Source organism: Callithrix jacchus, chromosome 5, assembly GCF_049354715.1.
Source record: "Callithrix jacchus isolate 240 chromosome 5, calJac240_pri, whole genome shotgun sequence".
Lineage (NCBI taxonomy): Eukaryota > Metazoa > Chordata > Mammalia > Primates > Cebidae > Callithrix > Callithrix jacchus.
The window spans coordinates 67,695,543-67,716,587 of record NC_133506.1 but is presented as its reverse complement, the minus strand read 5'-3'; the positions used below and the strand labels follow the sequence as shown (position 1 = coordinate 67,716,587).

At 42.6% G+C, this 21,045-nt stretch overlaps 1 protein-coding gene across 13 annotated transcripts in view; it reads left to right on the top strand.

The window, feature by feature from the left end:
- Nucleotides 1–21,045, top strand: part of ZZEF1 (zinc finger ZZ-type and EF-hand domain containing 1) — a 134,562-nt gene that overhangs the window by 96,356 nt on the left and 17,161 nt on the right. For all 13 annotated transcript variants that reach the window (XR_013535446.1, XR_013535447.1, XR_013535448.1 and 10 more), the window contains 7 exons: nt 908–1,170; nt 2,077–2,225; nt 5,021–5,171; nt 6,778–6,917; nt 13,639–13,916; nt 14,339–14,513; nt 15,082–15,214. Coding sequence is in view for 8 of the 13 variants with exons in the window: in XM_078372525.1 (XP_078228651.1) it covers nt 908–1,170; nt 2,077–2,225; nt 5,021–5,171; nt 6,778–6,917; nt 13,639–13,916; nt 14,339–14,513; nt 15,082–15,214 (1,289 nt within the window). In the remaining 5 variants the exon portion in view is untranslated. The remainder of the gene's footprint in view (nt 1–907; nt 1,171–2,076; nt 2,226–5,020; nt 5,172–6,777; nt 6,918–13,638; nt 13,917–14,338; nt 14,514–15,081; nt 15,215–21,045) is intronic.

The window sequence follows — 21,045 nt, the reverse complement described above, 5'->3', positions numbered from 1 at the left end:
TACCGCGCCATCTTCTTTTTCCCCTCTCTCCTTTTTCTTTTTTCTTTTTCTTTTCTTTTCTTTTTTTTTTTTTTTTTTTTGAGACTGAGTTTCACTCTTGTTACCCAGGCTGGAGTGCAATGGCACAATCTCAGCTCATCACAACCTCCACCTCCTGGGTTCAGGCAATTCTCCTGCCTCAGCTTCCTGAGTACTGAGATTACTCTTTTTTCTTTGTTAAAGTATTTTAAAGCCAATTCCAGGGCAGGTAGAGTGGCTCACGCTTGGGAGGCTGAGGCGGGTGGCTCACTTGAGGTCAGGAGTTCGAGACCAGCCTGCCCAACATGGAGAAACCCCATCTCTACTAAAAATATAAAAATTAGCTGGGTTTGGTGGTGGGTGCCTGTAATCCCAGCTACTCTAGAGGCTGAGGCACAAGAATCACTTGAACCTGGGAGGTAGAGGTTGCAGTGGGCTGAGATTGTGCCACTGCACTCCAGCCTGGGTGACAGAGCAAGACTCCATCTTAAAATAAACAAATAAAGCAAATTCCAGGCTTTAAATTATTTCCTTCCTACATACTTCATACCCACCTTTAAAAATTACGAGTTTGTTTTTTTTTTTTTACATTACCAAAATGCTACTACCACACGTTACCATAAAATCACCATAAGCAATTCTTCCTTAGTCCAGTTTCCACAGACAGTCTCTGGGGATTGTGAAATCCTGAAAGCTATGCCTAGTGTTTGCGTTTCTATATTTTTCTGAAGAGAGGGCCCATATCTTTCTTTAAATTTTCAGTAACTACAGCCTAGAGGTGACTAATGCCCAGTTGTGACCATGTGCTTCCCTGAGGCCCGGTGCTCCTCTTTGGAGCCTTATAAGCTTTTCAAGGCTTGTAAGCTTTAAATATGCCTTGCCTTTGCAGCCATTTGCCTACCCACAGCATCACGGCCCACCCAATGGTAACCATTCGGATCAGTGACTGTCAGAGGCTCATCCAGCCATATATCCATAACTACTCCTGGCTGCTCTTTGCCGCCCTGGCTCTCTACAGCGCCCACCTGGCCAGTGCAGAGGACGTGGATGGGGAGAAGCTGGATCCCCAGACCCGCAGCAGTGCCACCACCCTGCGGAGCCAGTGCATGCAGCTCGTCGGGGACTGTCTGATGAAGGCTCACCAGGGAAAAGGTGACTTCCCCATGCACAGAAACCAAAACCAGCCCTTTGTTGCTGGTGAAAAAAAAGCCTTGGCACTTGTAAAATACTAAGCTTAGCTTACAGGCAACAAAATCCAGTTTACCACAAAAGGGGCTTACCCTGGTGTGGAACTTAATTTTAAGTTTCCAGGTGCATTTTAGAGATATGTTGGCATTGAATTAATATTTAGTTCCTCCAAAACTAGTATTAATACCTCAAACTAATTTTAAATAATAACTAAAACTCTATCTGTGGATGCAATCTAGTATTTGAATCTACCAAACTTTTTTGAAAGAATTCAGACTTTTTAACCTGCAGTGTAAATCTGCTTCCATACAACTGTATTCTAGATGAGAGCTGTTCATGAGTAAAATAGTTTAGTGATATATCTACATGAATCAGACTTCACTGAGGAGCGGGAGGAAGAAAACAGCTTGAAAATTAAACCTTGGAGGCATCTAAACTTCCTCAGATCATGGAATCCCCGTTCTAGTCAACATTAGGGAATTAGACCTATATTAGATAGAAGATGGGTAACACCAGCCCCAGAGCAATTCTCTTACCCATTTGCCGGTGAGAATTTTGCAGTCTGCTTGTGTGGGGTGACTATAAATGTTTAATGTTGATTATTTTCTAAAAAGACAATCCAGTTATGTGTTTTATCTTCTGTTGTTAATAAAGTGCAGGTATCCCTTGCTATTCAGCCTCTCACCATCTGAGATGAAGAGCTGAACAGATTTAAATAGTGAGGGATGTTCCTGTTGAGTACTGCAGGATTTCATTTGTGCAGAACTCATTTATCTTTTTCTATATAATGGCAAAGTAATTTATGGCACTTGCTGAAAATAACTCTCATTATAAAACTTTTAACCGTTCTCTTATTTGCTTCTCATATAGGTCTTAAAGCTCTAGCTCTGCTTGGAATATTGCCAGAAGATCAGGCCCTACCAGCCACTGTGCCCACCCAAGCATCAGAGGAGCAGTTAGAGAAGAAAGCTGTCCAGGGTGCTGAGGGGTCAGAAGCAGACCCTTCTGTGCACTGCAATGTAAATGACAGTTCTTTAGTACACAGAATCACAGGTTGAACTCGAGAGAGCAATTCACTCAGTGCAGCATAGTGGAGAGGTTAAGGGCACAAGCTCCTAACCCAGACTGCTACTGCTGGGTTCAGATGCCTGCTCCGTCAAACCTTGGGCATGTTATTATAATCTCTTCTGTGTTGTGTTGTGTATTGTATGTGTTGTTGTGTTTAAAACAGGGTCTCACTCTGTGGCCCAGGCTGGGTGCAGTGGTGTGATCTTGACTCACTGCAATCACTGCCTCCAGGGCTCAAATGATCCTCTCAACTCAGCCTCCCAAGTAACTGGGACTACAGGTGCATGTTGCCATGCCAGTTCATTTTTGTAGTTTTTGTAGGGACAGGGTTTTGCCATGTTGCCCAGCTGGTCTCAAACTCCTGGACTCAAGCAATCCACCCTTCTCAGCCAACCAAAGTGCTAGGATTATAGGCCTGAGCCACTGTGCCTGACCCATTGTTTATTTTGATGCGCAAATGGTCCCATGTTTGGGCAGTGGAAACTGCTCCTACCTGGCTTTCATGTTCTTTTGATATATTGCTGCTATTTTTTGAACACTTCCTTAATTTTTGATAAAGACGTTTCAGGCTTGTTTTAGGCCTTCCCAGCCTCCGGATTGAAATGGGACTTTCTCCAAAGAGTTCTAGGGCATTGTTTTATTCTCGAGCCATTCCCACCTTTCAGGTCGCCTTCCCACCAGCAGCCAGGGGCACCCGGGGTATCCTGCCTCTGGCTCAGCCTCTTAGGCTTCTAGTAAAGTCACAAGCAATTTCCAGCACTGTCCCCACCACTGAACCTGAGTGTTGCCACTACAGTGGCCTTAAGGACCATATCCCGTTGGAGACCCTAGGACAAGTCACTGTTTCTCAGCTCTCACATGCTTCTAAGTAACCCCAAGTCCCTGTTAAGGGTATCTACCTTCCTCCTCCAGTGACTTTTTGTTTTGAACAACTGAGAAGCCAATCTTAGCCAGAAACATTATCCAGAAGATTCTGTCTACAGTGTCCTTTGATAACAGGAAAGAAGATGAAGTCATTTGCCAGCACTTTGGAATTGTATTATCTTCACAAGTGCCACATGGTACAGGGAGTATGGTGTCAGGTCTTTTCAGAGGGTACATTTAACAAAGCAAGTAGCTCTCCCAGTTTCATTCCTCCCTTAGGACAGTCGTACAGTCACCTTTTTCTCAGAAAGAGGTTGAAGGTAGGGTTGATGTTGAGTTTACATATGCAGAGAGGGGAGGGCAAGTTAGGTGCCCTGGGAGACGGCATGCCTCCTCCTGAATGTTTGGTGTTGCATAACACTTCACCTTTGGCCCCAGAGAGTGAAAGTCATGTTTGGCCTCCTCAAACGTGGACCTGGGATGCCTTCACCATGCACAGAAGACTCCGCATGTAGCCACAGTTCTACATATAAGCCTGTGTGACAATAAGGAAAGGCACCCTGAGGTCCCAGGAGTGCAGGGTCACTGGGGGCTTCTGAGTGACTTCTCAGGACATGCAACTGAAGACTGTCACCTTGCCCATCTGGGCAGCTTACCACTAGACTCCTGATTCCAGAAAAGTCTCCCCCCTTCAGGGAGGGCCCCTTTAACAAATTTCATTGCCGAAATAGGATTCTCAAAAGGGCATCAAAGTAGGCTTATTCTGTTTTTTAAAATAAAGGGCAGCTAGGAAAGAATGCTAAAACCTGTTAGAGAGGGTATGAGTCGTTCGGTTTAGGAGTAGCATCCGGTTTTGTTTGATTGTGACGTGTGATTGGCTTTATGTACACCTACTGTGTTAACTAACAAAGACAAGTTCTGTAGAAAAGTAAGAGAGGAAATATATACAACCCACAGCCCTGTCCCACAACCCCCAGAATGCCAGTTTCTACAGCAATAAAATAGCTTCATCTATGGCAGTGAAAACAGTGTCATATTTCTAGGCTATAAAATTGATGTAGTCTTATCTTCATAATATTAAAGATAATGTTAGATATCAAGAATTTTCTGATTATTCTGTATGTAAAGATTTGGTTTTTATACAGAAGAAAAACAAAGTACATTAATGATAGTCACCAGAGTGTACTAGAAGAGAAGTCACAACTTTTTATACTCACAGGGTCAAAAGGAAAAGAAAGAAAGAATTTCACAGCTTTGTCTTTTTCCCCAGGGAACAGCTTTCCATACTTGGTTTCTGAAAACTAAATAGAATGTATGAGAGGTTTTTAATAGAGCCATTGCTTATGGGACTGCAGGTTCTGATGGAGGGACATTTGGAAGATGGGGATGCGATGCAATGGTTACTATCTTTTGTATTTATATTTTGAGATGGAGTCTTGCTCTGTCGCTCACGCTAGAGTGCAATGGCATGATCTTGGCTCACTGCAACCTCCGTCTCCTGGGTTCAAGTGATTCTCTCACCTCAGCCTCCTGAGTAGCTAGGACTACAGGCGCATGCCACCATGCCCAGTTAATTTTTTGTATCTTTATAGAGATGGGGTTTTGCCATGTTGGCCAGGCTGGTCTTGAACTTCTGACCTCAGGTGATCTGCCCATGTTGGCTTCCAAAGTGCTGGGATTACATGTGTGAGCCATTGCGTCCAGTCCAGTGGTTACTGTCTTAGTTAGAATATAGATTTATCATAAGAAATGAGTGGCATTTCCTAATGGCATTCAAAAGGTTTTCAGTCTGTGAAGACTGACTAATCATTAAAAAATTGTTATAATAATGGAGCAAACTTTATTATAAGAAACCTTCTTTTACACTTTTTTTTTTTTTTAGGGATGGAGAGCTGTTCATGAGGAAGTCAGACCTGTAGATTTCAAGCAGAGAAATAAGGCAGATAAAGGTGTATCATTAATGAAGGATCCTTCATGCCAGACCCAAATTTCAGATTCACCTGCAGATACTAGCACACCTACAGGACTTCCAGGTACAGATGATTTGACCGTTATCTTGATCTTGTTCATCTTAAAATGCATATATACCCGTCCCCGAGCTGTTTGTGGCACACAGCTTGACACTGGCCAGGGCTGTGTGGTTTCTCAGTTCTGTTCAGATGGTGCTGATGACACTTCAGATATCATCTTTCATCACTTTGACTGCTTTCCTACCTTGTTTATTTCATGTATTTATTGAGCACCTTCTATATGCCAAGCACTGTTCTTGACCTTGGGGATGAAACAGGGACTGAGTCAGACAGACACATGGTTCCTGCCCTCTTGGGGCTCACAGTCTAGGAGGCTTAAGACAGAGATGCAGGTAACTGTCACTGGAGGCCGACTGAGGTGTAAGTGGGTGTTAACAGTGGTGATTGGTATCTCTCTGGGGCAGATTGTGTCCTCATAAAGCTTTATAGAGGAAGAGATCTTGGGGACCCTGAATGTGCTGGATCTGCAGTGGGGATGGGCATTTGGAGAAGAAAGGACAACATGAGCAAAGGCCCCAAAGTGGAGAAGCGCCTCTTGGCAGGTGTGTAGGGATGGATGGAACCCTGGAGGATGATGGAGGAGATGCTGCTGAAGGCCTCAGCTTGCCAAAGGATAGCAGCATCAAGGTCAGAGCTGGTTCAGGAGGATTGAGGAGCATGCTGTGGGCTCAAGAGAATGGAGCCAAGTCCCAGGCTCCTCCTTATGATGGCCCAGGGGGTGCAGGATCTTCCCTACTTTCCTGCTCTGTGATGGCAGGGTGAGCACCTGGCATTCTGCCCTGTCTGTCTAATGCTCATCTGAGTTCTAGAAAACAGTCTGACACTCTACTTCAATCCAAATCATCAGAATTCACTGGAGTCTGATTCCCCTGAGGACCAGCATCCTGGTTCATAAGCGGTTTATTCATTCATCAAGTATTGAGTACCTGCCCTGCTCCAGAAACATCTCTAGGTGCTTGAGATATGTCACTGAAAGAAACAAACATCTGAAGGAAGGCAAACAGTAAACTTTAAATATAAATTATGTGGAATGTGAAAAGATGAAATGCTGTGAGTACAGTAGAGTAGGCTCAGGGAAATGGGGAGGGCGGTGGTGAGAGAGCTGGGGGAGGGCAGGATCTTAAGCAGGGTTCAGGCAGGCCTCCTGGAGAAAGACAGCTGAGCGCAGACATGCACAGCCATAGGTTTTTAAAATCCCAGCGTTAGGCCAGGTGCAGCGACTCGCGCCTGTAATCCCAGCGCTTTGGGAGGCTAAGGCAGACAGATCACTTGAGGTCAAGAGTCAAGACCAGCCTGGCCAACATGGTGAAACCCCATCTCTACTAAAAATACAAAAATTAGCCAGGCATGGTGGTGCACGCCTGTAATCCCAGCTACTCCAGAGGCTGAGGCAGGAGAATCGCTGGAACCTGGGAGGTGGAGGTTGCAGTGAGCTGAGACCTTGCCACTGCACTCGAGCTTGGGCGACAGAGCGAGACTCCATCTCAGATCTAAAAAATAAATAAATAAAATCCCAGCTTTATTCCATAGCAGCATAGGGGACAGTTTATTTGCCTCTTCATCCATGTAGAGACCCAGACAAATTTTGAAAGTTTGTTTAACCTCTTAGATGCTGAAGATTCAGAAGCATCATCTCAGAAGCCCATAGTGGAAAAAGCAGTTACTCCAAGCCCTGAGCAAGTGTTTGCTAAGTGTTCCCAGAAGAGGATTTTGGGATTACTAGCAGCCATGCTACCTCCCTTAAAGTCGGTAAGGGCAATTTATTTTTCAAAGACGGGGTGGTGATATGTATAAGAAACAAAATTGGGAAGCCATATACTGAAACAAATGATGACAGTCATCTCTGTATCCTTGAGGGTAGGATTGTAAGTTAGAATTATTTTCTTCTCTTTCTGTATTCTGTAAACATGTATGTGTGTATATATATGTGTGTGCGTGTGCGTGTATAACAACATCATTATATGTATATAATGCTTATAATATTTTCTACCCTTTTATTTTGAAGTTTTAAGCTCATTGAAAACTTCAAAGAACAATGAATGAAGATCTTCACCTAGATTAATATCTAGATCTTCATCTAAATTAATATCAGTTGTTAATATTTTGCTTTATCTCTGTTTATATATTTTTCCTGAACTTTTGAAAATGGCTTGAAGCCATCATTGACACTTCACCCTCAAGACTTCAACCTGTGTCTCCTTAAAGTACATTCTCCTGGCCGGGCGTGGTGACTCACACTTGTAATCCAAGCACTTTGGAGGCCAAGGCGGGCGGATCACCTGAGGTTGGGAGTTCGAGACCAGCCTGACCAACATGGTGAAACCCCGCCTTTAAAAAAAAAAAAAAAAAGTACATTCTCCTACATAACCACAATGACATTGTCATGCTTAACACTTTTAGCATGGATAAAATAATTTTATCTTATACATATAGCCTGAATACAGATATTCCAAGTTATCCTCAAAACGTGCTTTACAGGTTTAAAAAAAAAAACAAACAGGATCCACTTAAAAATTCTATTGCATTTAGATGTCATGCTGATTTCATCTTTAATCTGCGTCCCTTGCCTTTTTTTAAACTTTCAAAGCATTTTAAAGACTCTGGACAGTTTAGATATGCCTTCATTATTCTTTTCTGTAATTTTCTAGACTGTTCCTGCATGTATATTTTTTCCATTTGAACACTAGTGTCATTTTTATTGTATTAAAGAAAAGATGCTGTTAGCTTTTTCACTGAGCTGGTAGTGAATTTATTTATTAATTTAGGAATAGCTGACAGTCTTTACAGTAGTCTCCCATTTTCTCTAGTAAACAGAAAGGAATCAAAGACAAAGCTAGCAGGCTGCTGAAACAGGACTTCTCAACTTGGCAGGGCTTTGGGGAAGGGAAGGTTCCCACAGGACCCAAGGTTTGGTGCTCAGATCTCTGAGTCGAAGGACTTTTTTTCTAGCAGTTTGCCTGGAGATGCTCAGACTCCGAAGAATCAACTTTTACATGGGAATTGAGGCTGATTTATAAATCAGTAACAATTCACAGGGGTATGTGTCTGGTAGGAAAATCAATGTGTTCCCTCTTGATATGGAAATCCCTCCAGAAGACTACGCTGTAGCTCAAAGGTTGTATGGTGCACGTGAAACTAGAATGAGGAGAACAGGATATTTTGAAGATGTGTTTCTGTTCACCTGGGTGAATTGGCCTTACCCAGCAGCACATCTGTATAGGGAGCTGGTAATGCACCTCTGAAATCAGCACCCTCAGGCTTGGACAGTGCAGGCACTGTCCTGGTCTTTGCCTTCCCTCCCCAACCTTTGGAGACTGAGCAGGCACGTCAGCCCAAGCCTTTCTTCTCTCTTAATACCACTGATTCTGCTCACTTCAGTTGCCTCTGTGTCACTTAGAGCCGTGCCTTTTCCGTATCTCACCGGGCAGTGCGTTGAGCAACCCTCTCTTGGGGTGGGGCCCTTCTGCAATGGGCTGTTAGCCTTTTATGTTGATTTTACCCATTTCACTGTAAATGACCTTTTCCTGACTTGGTCTCTGCTGTGTTATACGCATTTGTGTTACGGCAGCCAGCTTACTTCTCATGGGATGAGCTGGTTAACTGTTCCGTGCCAGCCAGCTGTCCCCATCCCAGCCCTGCTCCAGTGCACATTTTCCCTGCCCCTTCCTAAGTTCTTTTCACCTTTTTTTCTAATCATTCATGAAGTCTGTATCATATTTTTTACCTAAACATGGTTGTAGTTAAATTTTTACCCACTTTTTTCAGCCAATAGTTCTATCTTAATTAACCGTGTAACTGTTTTACCTTTTCTCCCAAACAAAATGAGACCTTTTATTCCTTGACAAGATAAGATGCTTTTATTTCCCTCATCATATCCCAAGTGTGAAAATTGTCTGATTTTTTTGACTAAATGTTTTCTTTTTACCCTTGGAACTCAGATGTTTCATTAAACTGTGTCAAAATATATATCTCTTCATGAGAAAGGTTTTGTACAACAATTTTTAAAAAGATGTTCTCTTTTTATGTTCCTTCCCAGCATCATTTGCTTTTCTGATGAAAACTCCATTTGTACTTCTGCTGAGGAAATGCCCTTCTGCCATTGTTCTGTATCTGCCCTATTTGCATCTCCTGGATGCAAGGTAGACCTTTTTTTTTTGAGGCAGAGTCTCACTCTGTCTCTCAGGCTGGCAGGCTGGAGTTCAGTGGTGCGACCTCTGCTCAGCTAACTACATCCTCTGCCTCCCGGGTTCAAGCGATTCTCCTGCCTCAGCCCCCAAGTAACTTGGATTATAGGCGTGTGCCACCACGCCCTGCTAATTTCTGTGTGGTTTTTTTTTAGTAGAGACAGGGTTTCACCATGTTGGCCAGGCTGATCTGGAATTACCAACCTCAAGTGTTCTGCCCACCTCAGCCTCCCAAAGTGCTGGGATTACAGGTGTGAGCTGCCGTGCCTGGCCGGGGTGGACCCTTGAATCTACCCTCTATTTTATCTTCAGTTTGGTCATATTTTTCTTGGGTTTATCTCTTGTTCTGAGAGATTTCATTAAGTTGACTTTTAAAAATCATCACTGAGGTTATTTTCCCCAATAATCTTTTTTTCTTAGCAGGCACTTTGGAAGGCACGTGATTAGTTTTATTTTAGTATAAAAAGTGCTTAGATAGAGTCCTATAAGGGATATATAAAGAACTCTTACAACCCAATAATATCACCTATATCACCATAGGTTACTCTCTCACCATAGGTTACTCTATCACAATAGGTTAGTTTTGCTCGTTATGAAACTTGACGTAGGTGGATTAAGTCACTGTGCATTCTTCTTGTGTTTGGCTCTTTTTTTTTTTTTTTTTGAGACAGAGTCTTGCTCTGTTGCCCAGGCTGGAGTGCAGTGGTGTAGTCTCTGCTCACTGCAGCCTCCGCCTCCCTGGTTCAAGTGATTTCTCATGCCTCAACCTTCCAAGTAGCTGGGACTACAGGCACGCACCATCACACCCAGCTAATTTTTACATTTTTAGTAGAGACGAGGTTTCACCATGTTGGCCAAGCTGGTCTCGAACTCCTGGCCTGCAGCGATCCACTCACCTTGGCCTCTCGAAGTGCTGGGATTACAGGCATGAGCCACCATGCCCAGCCTGTGTCTGGCTCCTTCTGCTCAACATTATGTTTGTGAGATACATCCATGTCATTGTGATTAGTTTCCTTCATTCATTTTCACTGTTTTCTAAAATTCCATTTACCATACTTTCAAAGTTTACTATTGTTGTTTCCAAACTGGAAATTACTGCAAACAGTACTATGAACACACCCGAATGTGGCTTTTGAACATCCAAATCCAGGCCACGCTTGGTCTGCCATACAGTTTCTGTAATGTTTGTACCAGTTCACACTCTCACAGTAACATGTGAAAGTTTTATTTGCTCCATTTCCTCTTGAATTTAGGAACAATTTCAAACGTAAATAAAAGTTGAGAGTATTTTACAAATAATTTGTTGCCTGGGAGTAAGTTGCCAAGTTCATGCCGTATCACCCCCAAATATGTTAGTGTGTGTTTTCTACAAACAAGGAGATTCTCCTGTGTAACCAGACAGCAGTCATCAAAGCCAGAGAAATTAACATCAGTACATTGCTACCATCTAATCCTTAGTCCCTTATTCAGGTTTCACCAGTTGCTCCATAAATGTCTTTTATGGCAGGAGGATCAGAATTAATGTATAGGCCAGGCACAGTGGGTTGAATCTGTTATCCCAGCACTTTGGGGAGACCAAGGTAGGAGGATTGCTTGAACCCAGGGTTTCTGGACCAGCTTGGGAAGCATAGCAAGACCCTATCTCTACAAAAAATAGAAAAATTAATCTGGCATGGTGGCACACACCTATACTTTCAGCTACTTGGGAGGCTGAGACAGGAAGATCACTTGAGCTCAGGAGGTTGAAGTCATAGCGAGCCAAAGCTGTACCTCTCTACATTCTAGCCTGAGCAACAGAGTGAGACTGTCTCTTAAGAAGAAAGAAAAAAAATGTGTAGGATTTTGTTGTTGTGTCCTTTCATCACCTCTAGTCTTCAACAGTTACCAGTCTTGTCTTTCATGATTACAATGCTTTTGAAGATTACAGACCACCATTCCTCTTTGGGGTTGGAGTTGTCTGAAGTTTCCTCATAATTAGGTTCAGGCTTTGCTTCTTGGGTAGGAAAGTCACAGACGAGATGCTGCATTCTCAGTGCAGCCTGTCAGGTGGAACAGTTTTCACATATTTCATTACTGATCTTGCTTACTTTGATCACTGGATTAAGTGGTGTCAATTAGCCTTTTCCACTATAATCTTTCCCCTTTTGTTGTTAGTAAATATTTAGTGGGTAGAGTCTTTGAAACTATGTAAATATCCTGTTTCTCATCAGACTAGTTAGTTAGTTAGTTAGTTAGTTAGTTAGTTAGTTAGTTATATCAGTATGGGTTCATGATTTCCTGTTTTACTCCATGAGCTATAATTCATTATTCTAATTACTTATTTTGACCATGTGAACCCATTCAGGCTGACTTCTATGTCCTTTTGACATATCCTCATCATTTCAGGTACTTCATTGAATTCTTCCTCCGCTAGCCCTAGAATCAGCCATTTCTCTAAGGTGACTTCATTCCTTTTGGTAGAGGATAGTATTTAGAAACGAAGGTTTGAGCACTAGATAGGTTAATTGCTGTGTCACCCAGGCTGTAGTGCAATGGCGCCATCTCAGCTCACTGCAACCTCCGCCTCCCAGATTCAAGCGATTCTCCTGCCTCAGCCTCCCATGTAGCTGGGATTATAGGCGTTTCAGGTGCCCGCCACTACACCTGGTTAATTTTTGTGTTTTTAGTGGAGACGGAGTTTCACATGTTGGCCAGGCTGACCTTGAACTCCTAACCTCAGGTGATCCACCTGCCTCAGCCCCCCAAAGTGCTGGGATTACAGTGGACTCTTGATGTGGATACTTCCCCACAACACTTGGGTCTACCTCTCTAGTCCAGGTTGCCCCCTTGCAGTGAGACCACCCTCACCCACAACAAGCTGCTACTCAGTGGCAACACTCTCCTTATGCCGTTTGGACTCTGAGCCCCTGTGCCAGGCTGAACTCCTCACACGGATGCCCTCACCTCTCCTCTTAGGTTTGGATAGCCTGCCCTTCTGTGTTGATGCCCTCCTCACCTCACTTGGAGTCCAAGCTCCAACTCCAGAGGCCTGGGCACTCCTGGGCTTGGGTGACTCCTTTACCCCACCTGTGCTCTGACTCCTCTGCCAGGCCCTCTCCATGGTAACTCTATACCCTGCTTGGGTTCTGACACCCTGTGGCCTATACCAGACCAGCCCCTGCCTAGGTACCTTCTTAATTCTTCTGGGACTGTGACACTCCTACCAGGCTGCCGTTTCAGGGAGACACCTTCTTAAGAATCACTTTTTATTTCCAAGAATTTTTTGTTCTTTGATTGCTTCGTATTCATATTATGGATATAGTGCCCTCTTGAATCACCTGAGGATAACAACTCAAACATTTTAAAAGTTTTCTTCAGTTTTTTGTTTTTTTTTTTCCTGTGGAAAATAACAAATGGCATAAGTATAGAAATGTTTGTACCAAGCTGTTGAGCTGAATAGTTTTTATAATAATGTAGAATTGGAAACAAAGTATTAATAAGTTGCAAGAAAAATAACTAAAATTAAAGAAAAATAACAAATTTTAATTTTATTTTACATACACGTGTGTGTGTGTGTGTGTGTGTGTGTGTGTGTGTTTGTGTTTGGGTTTTTTGTGAGATGGAGTCATGCTCTGTCGCCGAGGCTAGAGTATAGTTGGCGTGACCACGGCTCACTGCAGCCTTCATCTCCTGGGCTCAGGCAATCGTCTCACTTCAGCCTCCCAGGTAGCTGGGACTACAGACATGCACCACCACACCTGGCTAATTTTTGTATGTTTGTAGATACGGGTTTCACTATGTTACCCAGGCTGGTCTCGAACTCCTGGGCTCAAGTGATTCTCCCACCTTTGCTTCCTAAAAGTGCTGGGATTACCGGCATGAGTCACTATGCCTGGCCTGTTTTACATATATCATGTAAATATGCATAGAAAAAGGTTGAATGGCTATTCATCAAACTTAACAGTTGCTATCTCCTAGGCGTGGCTGCAGGGAGGGGATTTAGGGGAGCTTTAAATTTTGCGTGTTTCTGAATTATTTAAATTATTTTACAATGGACATTTTGGAAGTTGGGGGGAACCAAATATTTAAGTTTGTTTTTCAGGGTAAAGGAATATTAGAAGTAGGATTGTAAGATGATGTCTGAGGATGTTTCTTTTATAAATGATTATACGTATGCATTTAGGAAAGCCACAGCATGATTCTGTTAGCACTAGGCCGGTTGTAAATAGAGTAGGAGGGGATATAATATGTACATGCTTTGGTATGTGGATTTTGTACTGAACAGATTTCTCTCTCTCTCTTGGCAGAGCCCCACAGTTCCCCTCAGAGACCTGGAGCACGTCCTTCCACTCATGTTTCAGGTTGTCATCTCAAATGCAGGCCACCTGAATGAAACCTACCATCTCACCCTGGGTCTTCTCGGCCAGTTAATTATCCGTCTTTTGCCAGCAGAGGTAGACGCTGCAGTCATCAAAGTCCTCTCAGCCAAACACAACTTGTTTGCTGCAGGGGACAGCTCCATTGTGCCAGATGGCTGGAAAGCTACCCACCTGCTCTTTAGCCTGGGAGCTGTGTGTCTGGACAGGTAGCCTTGGTTCTCGCTCCTCTAGCCACCTGCCTTCTACCCACTGTGGTGTTTGTTTAAGTTGGAGTTCTGGCTGTTGATTAATTTCACTGTGCTACAGTTCTGTTGTCTGAGAGTTTTGTGGAAATAGAATTGGGTTCATGAGCAATGCTGTCAACCCACATTAAAGCTGTACTTAACACCAGCATTAACACAGCTGAGCAGTCTTGGCACTGGCTGCTGATTCAGCTCTCTGATGAGGCATATTCTGTTTTTTTTCTACGAGCAGTAAGTGTAGGCTTTGCGGTTGAAGAAAATAAATCTATTTTCATTATAAAAGTAACATAACTGCAACATCAAATTTGGAAAACAGAGATGAAGGAAAAAGCTCTGATGAGTTTGGAGCCCTGTGTCCTGCCCCTAATGGAGCTCTTGCCTTCCAGCCAGGTGGGCTTGGACTGGGCGTGCTCCATGGCAGAGATCCTGCGGTCACTCAACAGCGCCCCACTGTGGCGTGATGTCATCGCCACCTTCACAGACCACTGCATCAAGCAGCTGCCGTTCCAGCTGAAGCATACCAACATCTTCACCCTGCTGGTGCTGGTTGGCTTCCCCCAGGTACCACACTCTGAAGGCCTGAGGGCCTGGTCACCCCTTCCAGTCTTCTCTATGCACACCAAAGTGTCTATGGCATCTGTAGATATAGGTATAGATATCTTCGGAAGCTTTTTCCTTTGCTTGTATGCTTTGCTTTCACAGTATTGAAGTATTTTCAGGATTATGGGATAATTTATTCAATTTGCATTTTTAACAGTTAAGCCATTTGACTCACTTAGGAGCCAATAGTTGGCTTTGAGTAATAGGTAACTGTAATACATTAAATTACAAATAACTTCAAAGAACAATTGTCTTTCATTTTGGCATTCATCTTGATCTTATTTCTAATCTTCGTGTCTCAACTGATTAGGACAAAGGGGGCTGTAAAAACATGGCTTCATCCAGCAAGGACTGAAACCAGTTCTGTGCCAGGCCTGTGCCAGACTCTTTGGACTTTGAGATGAGAAGGTCTCTATCCTTGCATGCTTGTTGAAGTCAGAGGCACAAAGGAGGCTGGGCTTATGTCTTAAGTATTCTTTCTGGTCTCGAGGCTTGAGTTGCCTTTTTGTCTCTATCTCCCACGTTCTAGGTCCTCTGTGTGGGAACCCGCTGTGTTTATGTGGATAATGCCAACGAACCCCATAATGTGATCATCTTGAAGCACTTTACTGAGACGAACAGGGCTGTGATTGTTGATGTCAAAACTCGGAAGAGGAAAACAGGTACCACAAATAATTATTTTTTTCTAAGAATGGAATAAAAATGTCTAATCCCTGCATACCCTAAAATCAATGAAATTACCTTGGCTCTTGGCCTGCGTTTGATTTTTTTTTTAAGAGCAACTTACAGCTCCCTGAACTTCTTTTTCCTCATCTCTGAAATGATGTGTTGAATTGGGATAATTGCGAAAGCCCCTTTCCATGCTGTCTTTTTGTGTATCTGGCTCTGTGTTTTTTGGTTGGCTAGATACCTAGGTTTGGAACATTTCATTTCTCCATTTCCCAGTGTCACTTGTTTTCTGCGGGTAATTTAAACATGTTACAGAGTCAGGTGACTACATGGAGTTAGGTGGCTACACTTAAAATAATTGTATTAGCATTCATGTAAGTTTCCATTTTGTTTTATCAGTAGAACACTAAAAGTATTGCATCACAAATGCCCTTTTGACTTAGTTTGCCAAACCCCAGGCAGTCTGGAGTATCTACCCATTACATTCCCAGTTCTGCTGGTGAAGCAGTCTGCATTTTCACTCCGCGTCAGCATTAGTGTCTGTGCTGTTTTCATGAATGTGAATGTCTAAGTTCTTTTCTTTTGCATGCGAACATCCATTTGATCCACGACCACTTGTGGAACAGATCATCCTTTCTCCATCGAATTATCTTGGCACCTTTGTTGAAAATGGACATACATGTGTCTGTCTATTTATGGATCTATTATGTTTCCTCAATCTGTATGTCCTTACTTTAATACTACACTTTTTTGACTATTGTAAATTTATTTATTTATTTGTTTTTGAGACCAAGTCTCACTCTGTCGCCCAGGCTGGAATGCAATAGCATGATCTCAGCTCACTGCAACCTCCACCTCCCGGGCTCCAGCAATTCTCCTGCCTCAGCCTCCCAAGTAGTTGAGATTACAGGCACACACCACCATGCTCAGCTAATTTTTTGTAATTTTTTTGTTTTGAGATGGAATTTCGCTCTTGTTCCCCAGGCTGGAGTGCAGTAGCACCATCTCAGCTCACTGCAACCTCCACCTACCATGTTCAAGTGAGTCTCATGCCTCAGCCTCCCAAGTAACTGGGATTACAGGCATGTGCCACTATGCCCAGCTAATTTTTATTAGTAGAGATGGAGTTTCTCCATGTTGGTCAGGCTGGTCTCAAACTCCCAACCTCAGATGATCTGCCCGCCTTGGCCTCCCAAAGTGCCAGGACCACAGGCACGAGCCACTGTACCCGGCCAATTTTTTTTATTTTTAGTAGAGACGAGGTTTCACCATGTTGGCCAGGCTGGTCTCGAACTTCTGACTTCAGGTGATCTGTCTGCCTTGGCTTCCCAAAGTGCTGGGATTACAGGTGTGAGCCACCACATGCGGCCTAATGTCTGTATTTTTAATAGAGATGGGGTTTCACCATGTTGGACAGGTTGGTCTCAAACTCCTGACCTCAAGCGAGCCACCTGCCTTGGCCTCCCAAAGTACTGGGGTTACAGGCATGAGCGACCACACCTAGCCAGATTATTTGTATAAAATTTTGAAATCAGGTCTTTTAGCTTTGTTCTTTGTCAGAATTGTTTTGGCTCTTCTAGTTTCTTTGCCTTTCTGTGTACATTTTAGAATCAGCTCCTGTAGAAGAGTTTCTATAAAAGAGACTGCAGGAGCCAGGCTCAGTGGCTCACACATGTAATCCCAGCACTTTCCAGAGACCCTATCGCTACATAAAATAAAACAGCCAGATGTGGTGGCATGCTGTGTAGTCCCAGCTGCTTGGGAGGCTGATGTGGGAGGATCACTGTGCCTGGAGCTCAAGGCTGCAGTGAGCTGTGATCTCCACTATAGCCTGGGCAACAGAGCAAGACCCTATCTCAAAAAATATATATAGACTTCTGGAATTTTGATTGGCACTGCATTGACTCTATAGTTTCATTTAAGGAGATATTTTAACAATACAGATGCTCCTCAATTTATAATGGTGTTATGTCCTGATAAACACATTATAAAGGCTGAAAAATCATTAAATTGAACCATTATAAGTCAGGGACTGTCTATATTGAGTCTTTTGGCCCATAAGCATGGTACATCTCTCAGTTTATTTAGAAAATAAATTTAGATTTCTTTAATTTCTCTTGGTCCAGAATATTGGGGTATTAGCTATATTCTCTTATTTTCTAATCTTGGCAATTTATGTCTTCTCTTTTTGTTTCCTAGATGGCCTAGCCAGAGATCTACAGTTATTTTATTTTTTCAAAGGACCAACTTAAGTTTCATTTGGTTTTCTTTTATTTCTCTTTGCTGTTTCTTTGATTTCTGCCCAGATTAATTTCTTTATTTTTTCTGGCTTTGTGTTTAATGTGTTGTTACTGCTTTTCTGGTTTCTTTTTTTTTTTTGGAGAGACAGGGTCTCACTATGTTGCCCAGGCCGGTCAAACTCCTGGACTCAAGTGATCCTCCTGCCTTAGCCTACCAAAGTGGTGGGATTACAGGCATGAGTCACCACACCTGGTTGCTTTTCTGGTTTCTTTCTTTCTTTTTGAGGTGGAGTTTCACTCTTGTTGCCCAGGCTGGAGTGTGATGGCTTGATCTCAGCTCACGGCAACCTCTGCCTCCTGGGTTCAAGCAGTTCTCCTACCTCAGCCTCCTGAGTAGCTGAGATTACAGGCACATGTCATCACATCCGGCTAATTTTTGTAGTAGAGACAGGGTTTTACCATGTTGCTCAGGCTGATCTTAAACTCCTGACCTCAGTAATCCACCTGCCTCAGCCTCCCAAAGTGCTGGGATTACTGGTTTCTTAAGGTAGGAGTCGTCACTGGTTTGAGAACTTTCTTCCTTGCCAATAGAAGAATTTTAATTATATGCATTTCCTTCTAAATGTAACTTAGCCACATCCACAATTTTTTCCTTTTCTGGTGTCCCTTGGATTCAGTAGGAACATCCACAGTTTTTTATATGATATATTATTTTCATTTGGGTCACAGTATTTTCTAATTTATCTTGTGATTTTTTTCTTCTTTGCTTTGTGTATTATTTAAAAGTTGGATATTTAATTTCTAAATATTTGGGGGATATTCCAGATATCTTTTGGTTATTGATTTCAGGTTTAATTCATTTGTGATCAGAGAGCATATTTTTAATTAGTTCAGTCCTATTATTATTACAGTTTTTTTATTATCCAAAATTAGGTCTGTTTTCATGAAGGTTCCATGTGCACTTTAAGAGAATGCATGTACTCTGCTATTGGTGGAGTATCCTATAGATGTTATTTAGGTTAAGTCAGTGGATAATGTTATTCAAGTCTTCTGTGCCCTTGCAGATGTTTGTCTGCTTGTTCTAATAATTACTGAGAGAGGACTGTAGAAGTTTCTAACTTCTATAGTAATTGTGTGTTTCTCTTTTTATTATGAATTGTCCCTCTTTCTCCCTAATGATATTTCTCATTCTGAAATCTAATATTTATATAGCCTCTCTTGCCTATTTAAAAATAGTCATCCCTTAGTATTCTCAAAGGGTTACTTCCAGGACTCCCCATAGATAGCAAAATTCATGGCTGCTCAAGTTCCTTATGTTGACCCTCCATATCTGTGGGTTTTGCATCCACAGGTTCAACCAACCTCAAATCAAAAGTATTATTGGCCCTTCATATCCATGGGTTTCACATCTTTTTCATCTTTTCACTTTAACCTGCCTGTGTCTTTAAAGTGGATTTCTTGTCTTTTTAAAAAAAAATCCAGTCTGATAATCCCTGCCTTTTAATTGATGTGTTTAGACCATTTACACTTACTGCAGTTATCAAGATGGTTGAATTTAGGAATATCTTTTTTGTTTGTTTGTTTTTGAAACAGAGTCTCACTCTGTCACCCAGGCTGGAGTGCAGTGGCATGATCTCAGCTCACTGCAACCTCCACCTCCCAGATTCAAGCGATTCTCCTATCTCAGCCTCCCAAGTAGCTGGGATTACCCATGCCTGCCACTACATCTGGCTAATTTTTGTATTTTTAGTAGAGACAAGGTTTTTCCATGTTAGCCATGCTGGTCTCTTACACCTGACCTCAGGTGATCTGCCCGCCTTGGCCCAAGGTGCTGGGATTACAGGCATGAGCCAACCCTGCCCGACCTAAGATGACCGAATTTAAATCTGCTCTCTTCTTGCTTGTTTTCTGTCTCATTTATTACTTTTCCTTTTCTTTTACTCTCCCTTCTTTTGGATTGAGTATTTTGTTTTATTTTTCTTTTATTTTTCCTTTTCTTAAAGAGACAGGCTCTTGCTCTGTCACCCAGGCTGGAATACAGTGGTGCAATTATGGCTCGCTGTAACCTTGGGCTTCTGGGCTCAGGTGATCCTACCACTTCAGCCTCCCAAGTAGCTAGGACTACAGGTGTGTGCCACTATGCCCAGCTAATTATTACTATTATTATCATCATTATTTATTTATTTTTGTAGAGATGGAATCTCGCTATGTTGCCCAAGTTAGTCTCAAATGCCTGTCCTTCCTATCTTCCCACCTCACTCAGGCTCCCAGAGTGCTGGGCTATTTTGTTTTCCTTAATGATTTCATTTTATTTCCACTGTTGGCTCTTTAAGTAGTGTATCTTTTTGGGTTTTGTTGTGGTTGCTGTAGGGTTTACAGTAGTGTACCTTCAAATAATTTCTTAGACGTTGTTCTAGGGTTTACACTATACACCTTTAACTTATGGTCTGCCTTGAGATAATATTATACCATTTCACACATAGTGTGGAAACATTAAAACATTGTCCACCTTCATTTGTTGTGCTGTTACACATTTTACTTCTGTATGATATAAATGTCACAATACATTTTTTTTTTTTTTTTTTTTGCTTCAAAATGTGAGGTATTGGCCAGGCATGGTGGTTCACACCACCCAGCAATTTGGAAGGCCAAGGAAAAAGGATCGCTTGAGGCCAGGAGTTTGGGACCAGGCTGCGCAGCATAGCTAGACCCCATCTCTACTGAAAACAATTTTTTAAAAAACCAGATGTGGTGACACACACCTATAATCCCAGTTACCTGGGAAGTGGAGGCAGGAGGATCACTTGAGCCCAGGAGATTGAGGCTGCAGTGAGCTATGATCGTGCCACTGCACTCTAGCCTGTCTCTAGCAAGAGCCTGTCTTTTATACAAAACAAAACAAAACAAAACAAAAAACAGTGAAATACTACTGGTTGCATAGGGCTTACACCTGTAATCTCAGCACTTTGGGAGGCCAAGGCAGGAGGATCACAAAGCTTGAAGCCAGAAGTTCAATGCCAGCCTGGGCAACACAGCAAGACCCTGTCTCAACCAAATAATTAAAAAAAAAAAAAACGAGAGAGACAGATATTTTAAGAGATTTTAAAATGAGAAAACAAGAGCTTTTATATTTAGCCATATATACTTTTTTTTATTTCTAGTGCTCTTCTTTCCTTTGCTAATTACTCAGTTTTCCATCTGATACCTTTTTTTGGTTTTTTGGGGGACCTGAAAAACTGCACTGAACATTTTTTGTAGTGCAGGCCTGATGTTACCATAATCTCTCAGTTTGCCTGGGGATTTTTTTTTTAACTTCACCTTTGATAGATAATTTTGCTGGGTAAACAATTCTAAGTTGAGTTTTATCTTTAAATACTTTAAAGATGTTGGTCTAGGCTGGGCATGGTGGCTCACGCCTGCAATGCCAGCACTTTGGGAGGCCGAGGCAGGTGAATCACCTGAGGTCAGGAGTTTGAGACCAGCCTGGCCAATATGGTAAAACCCAGTCTCTACTAAAAATACAAAAATTAGTCAGGTGTGGTGTGGATACCTGTAATCCCAGCTATTCCGGAGGCTGAGGCAGG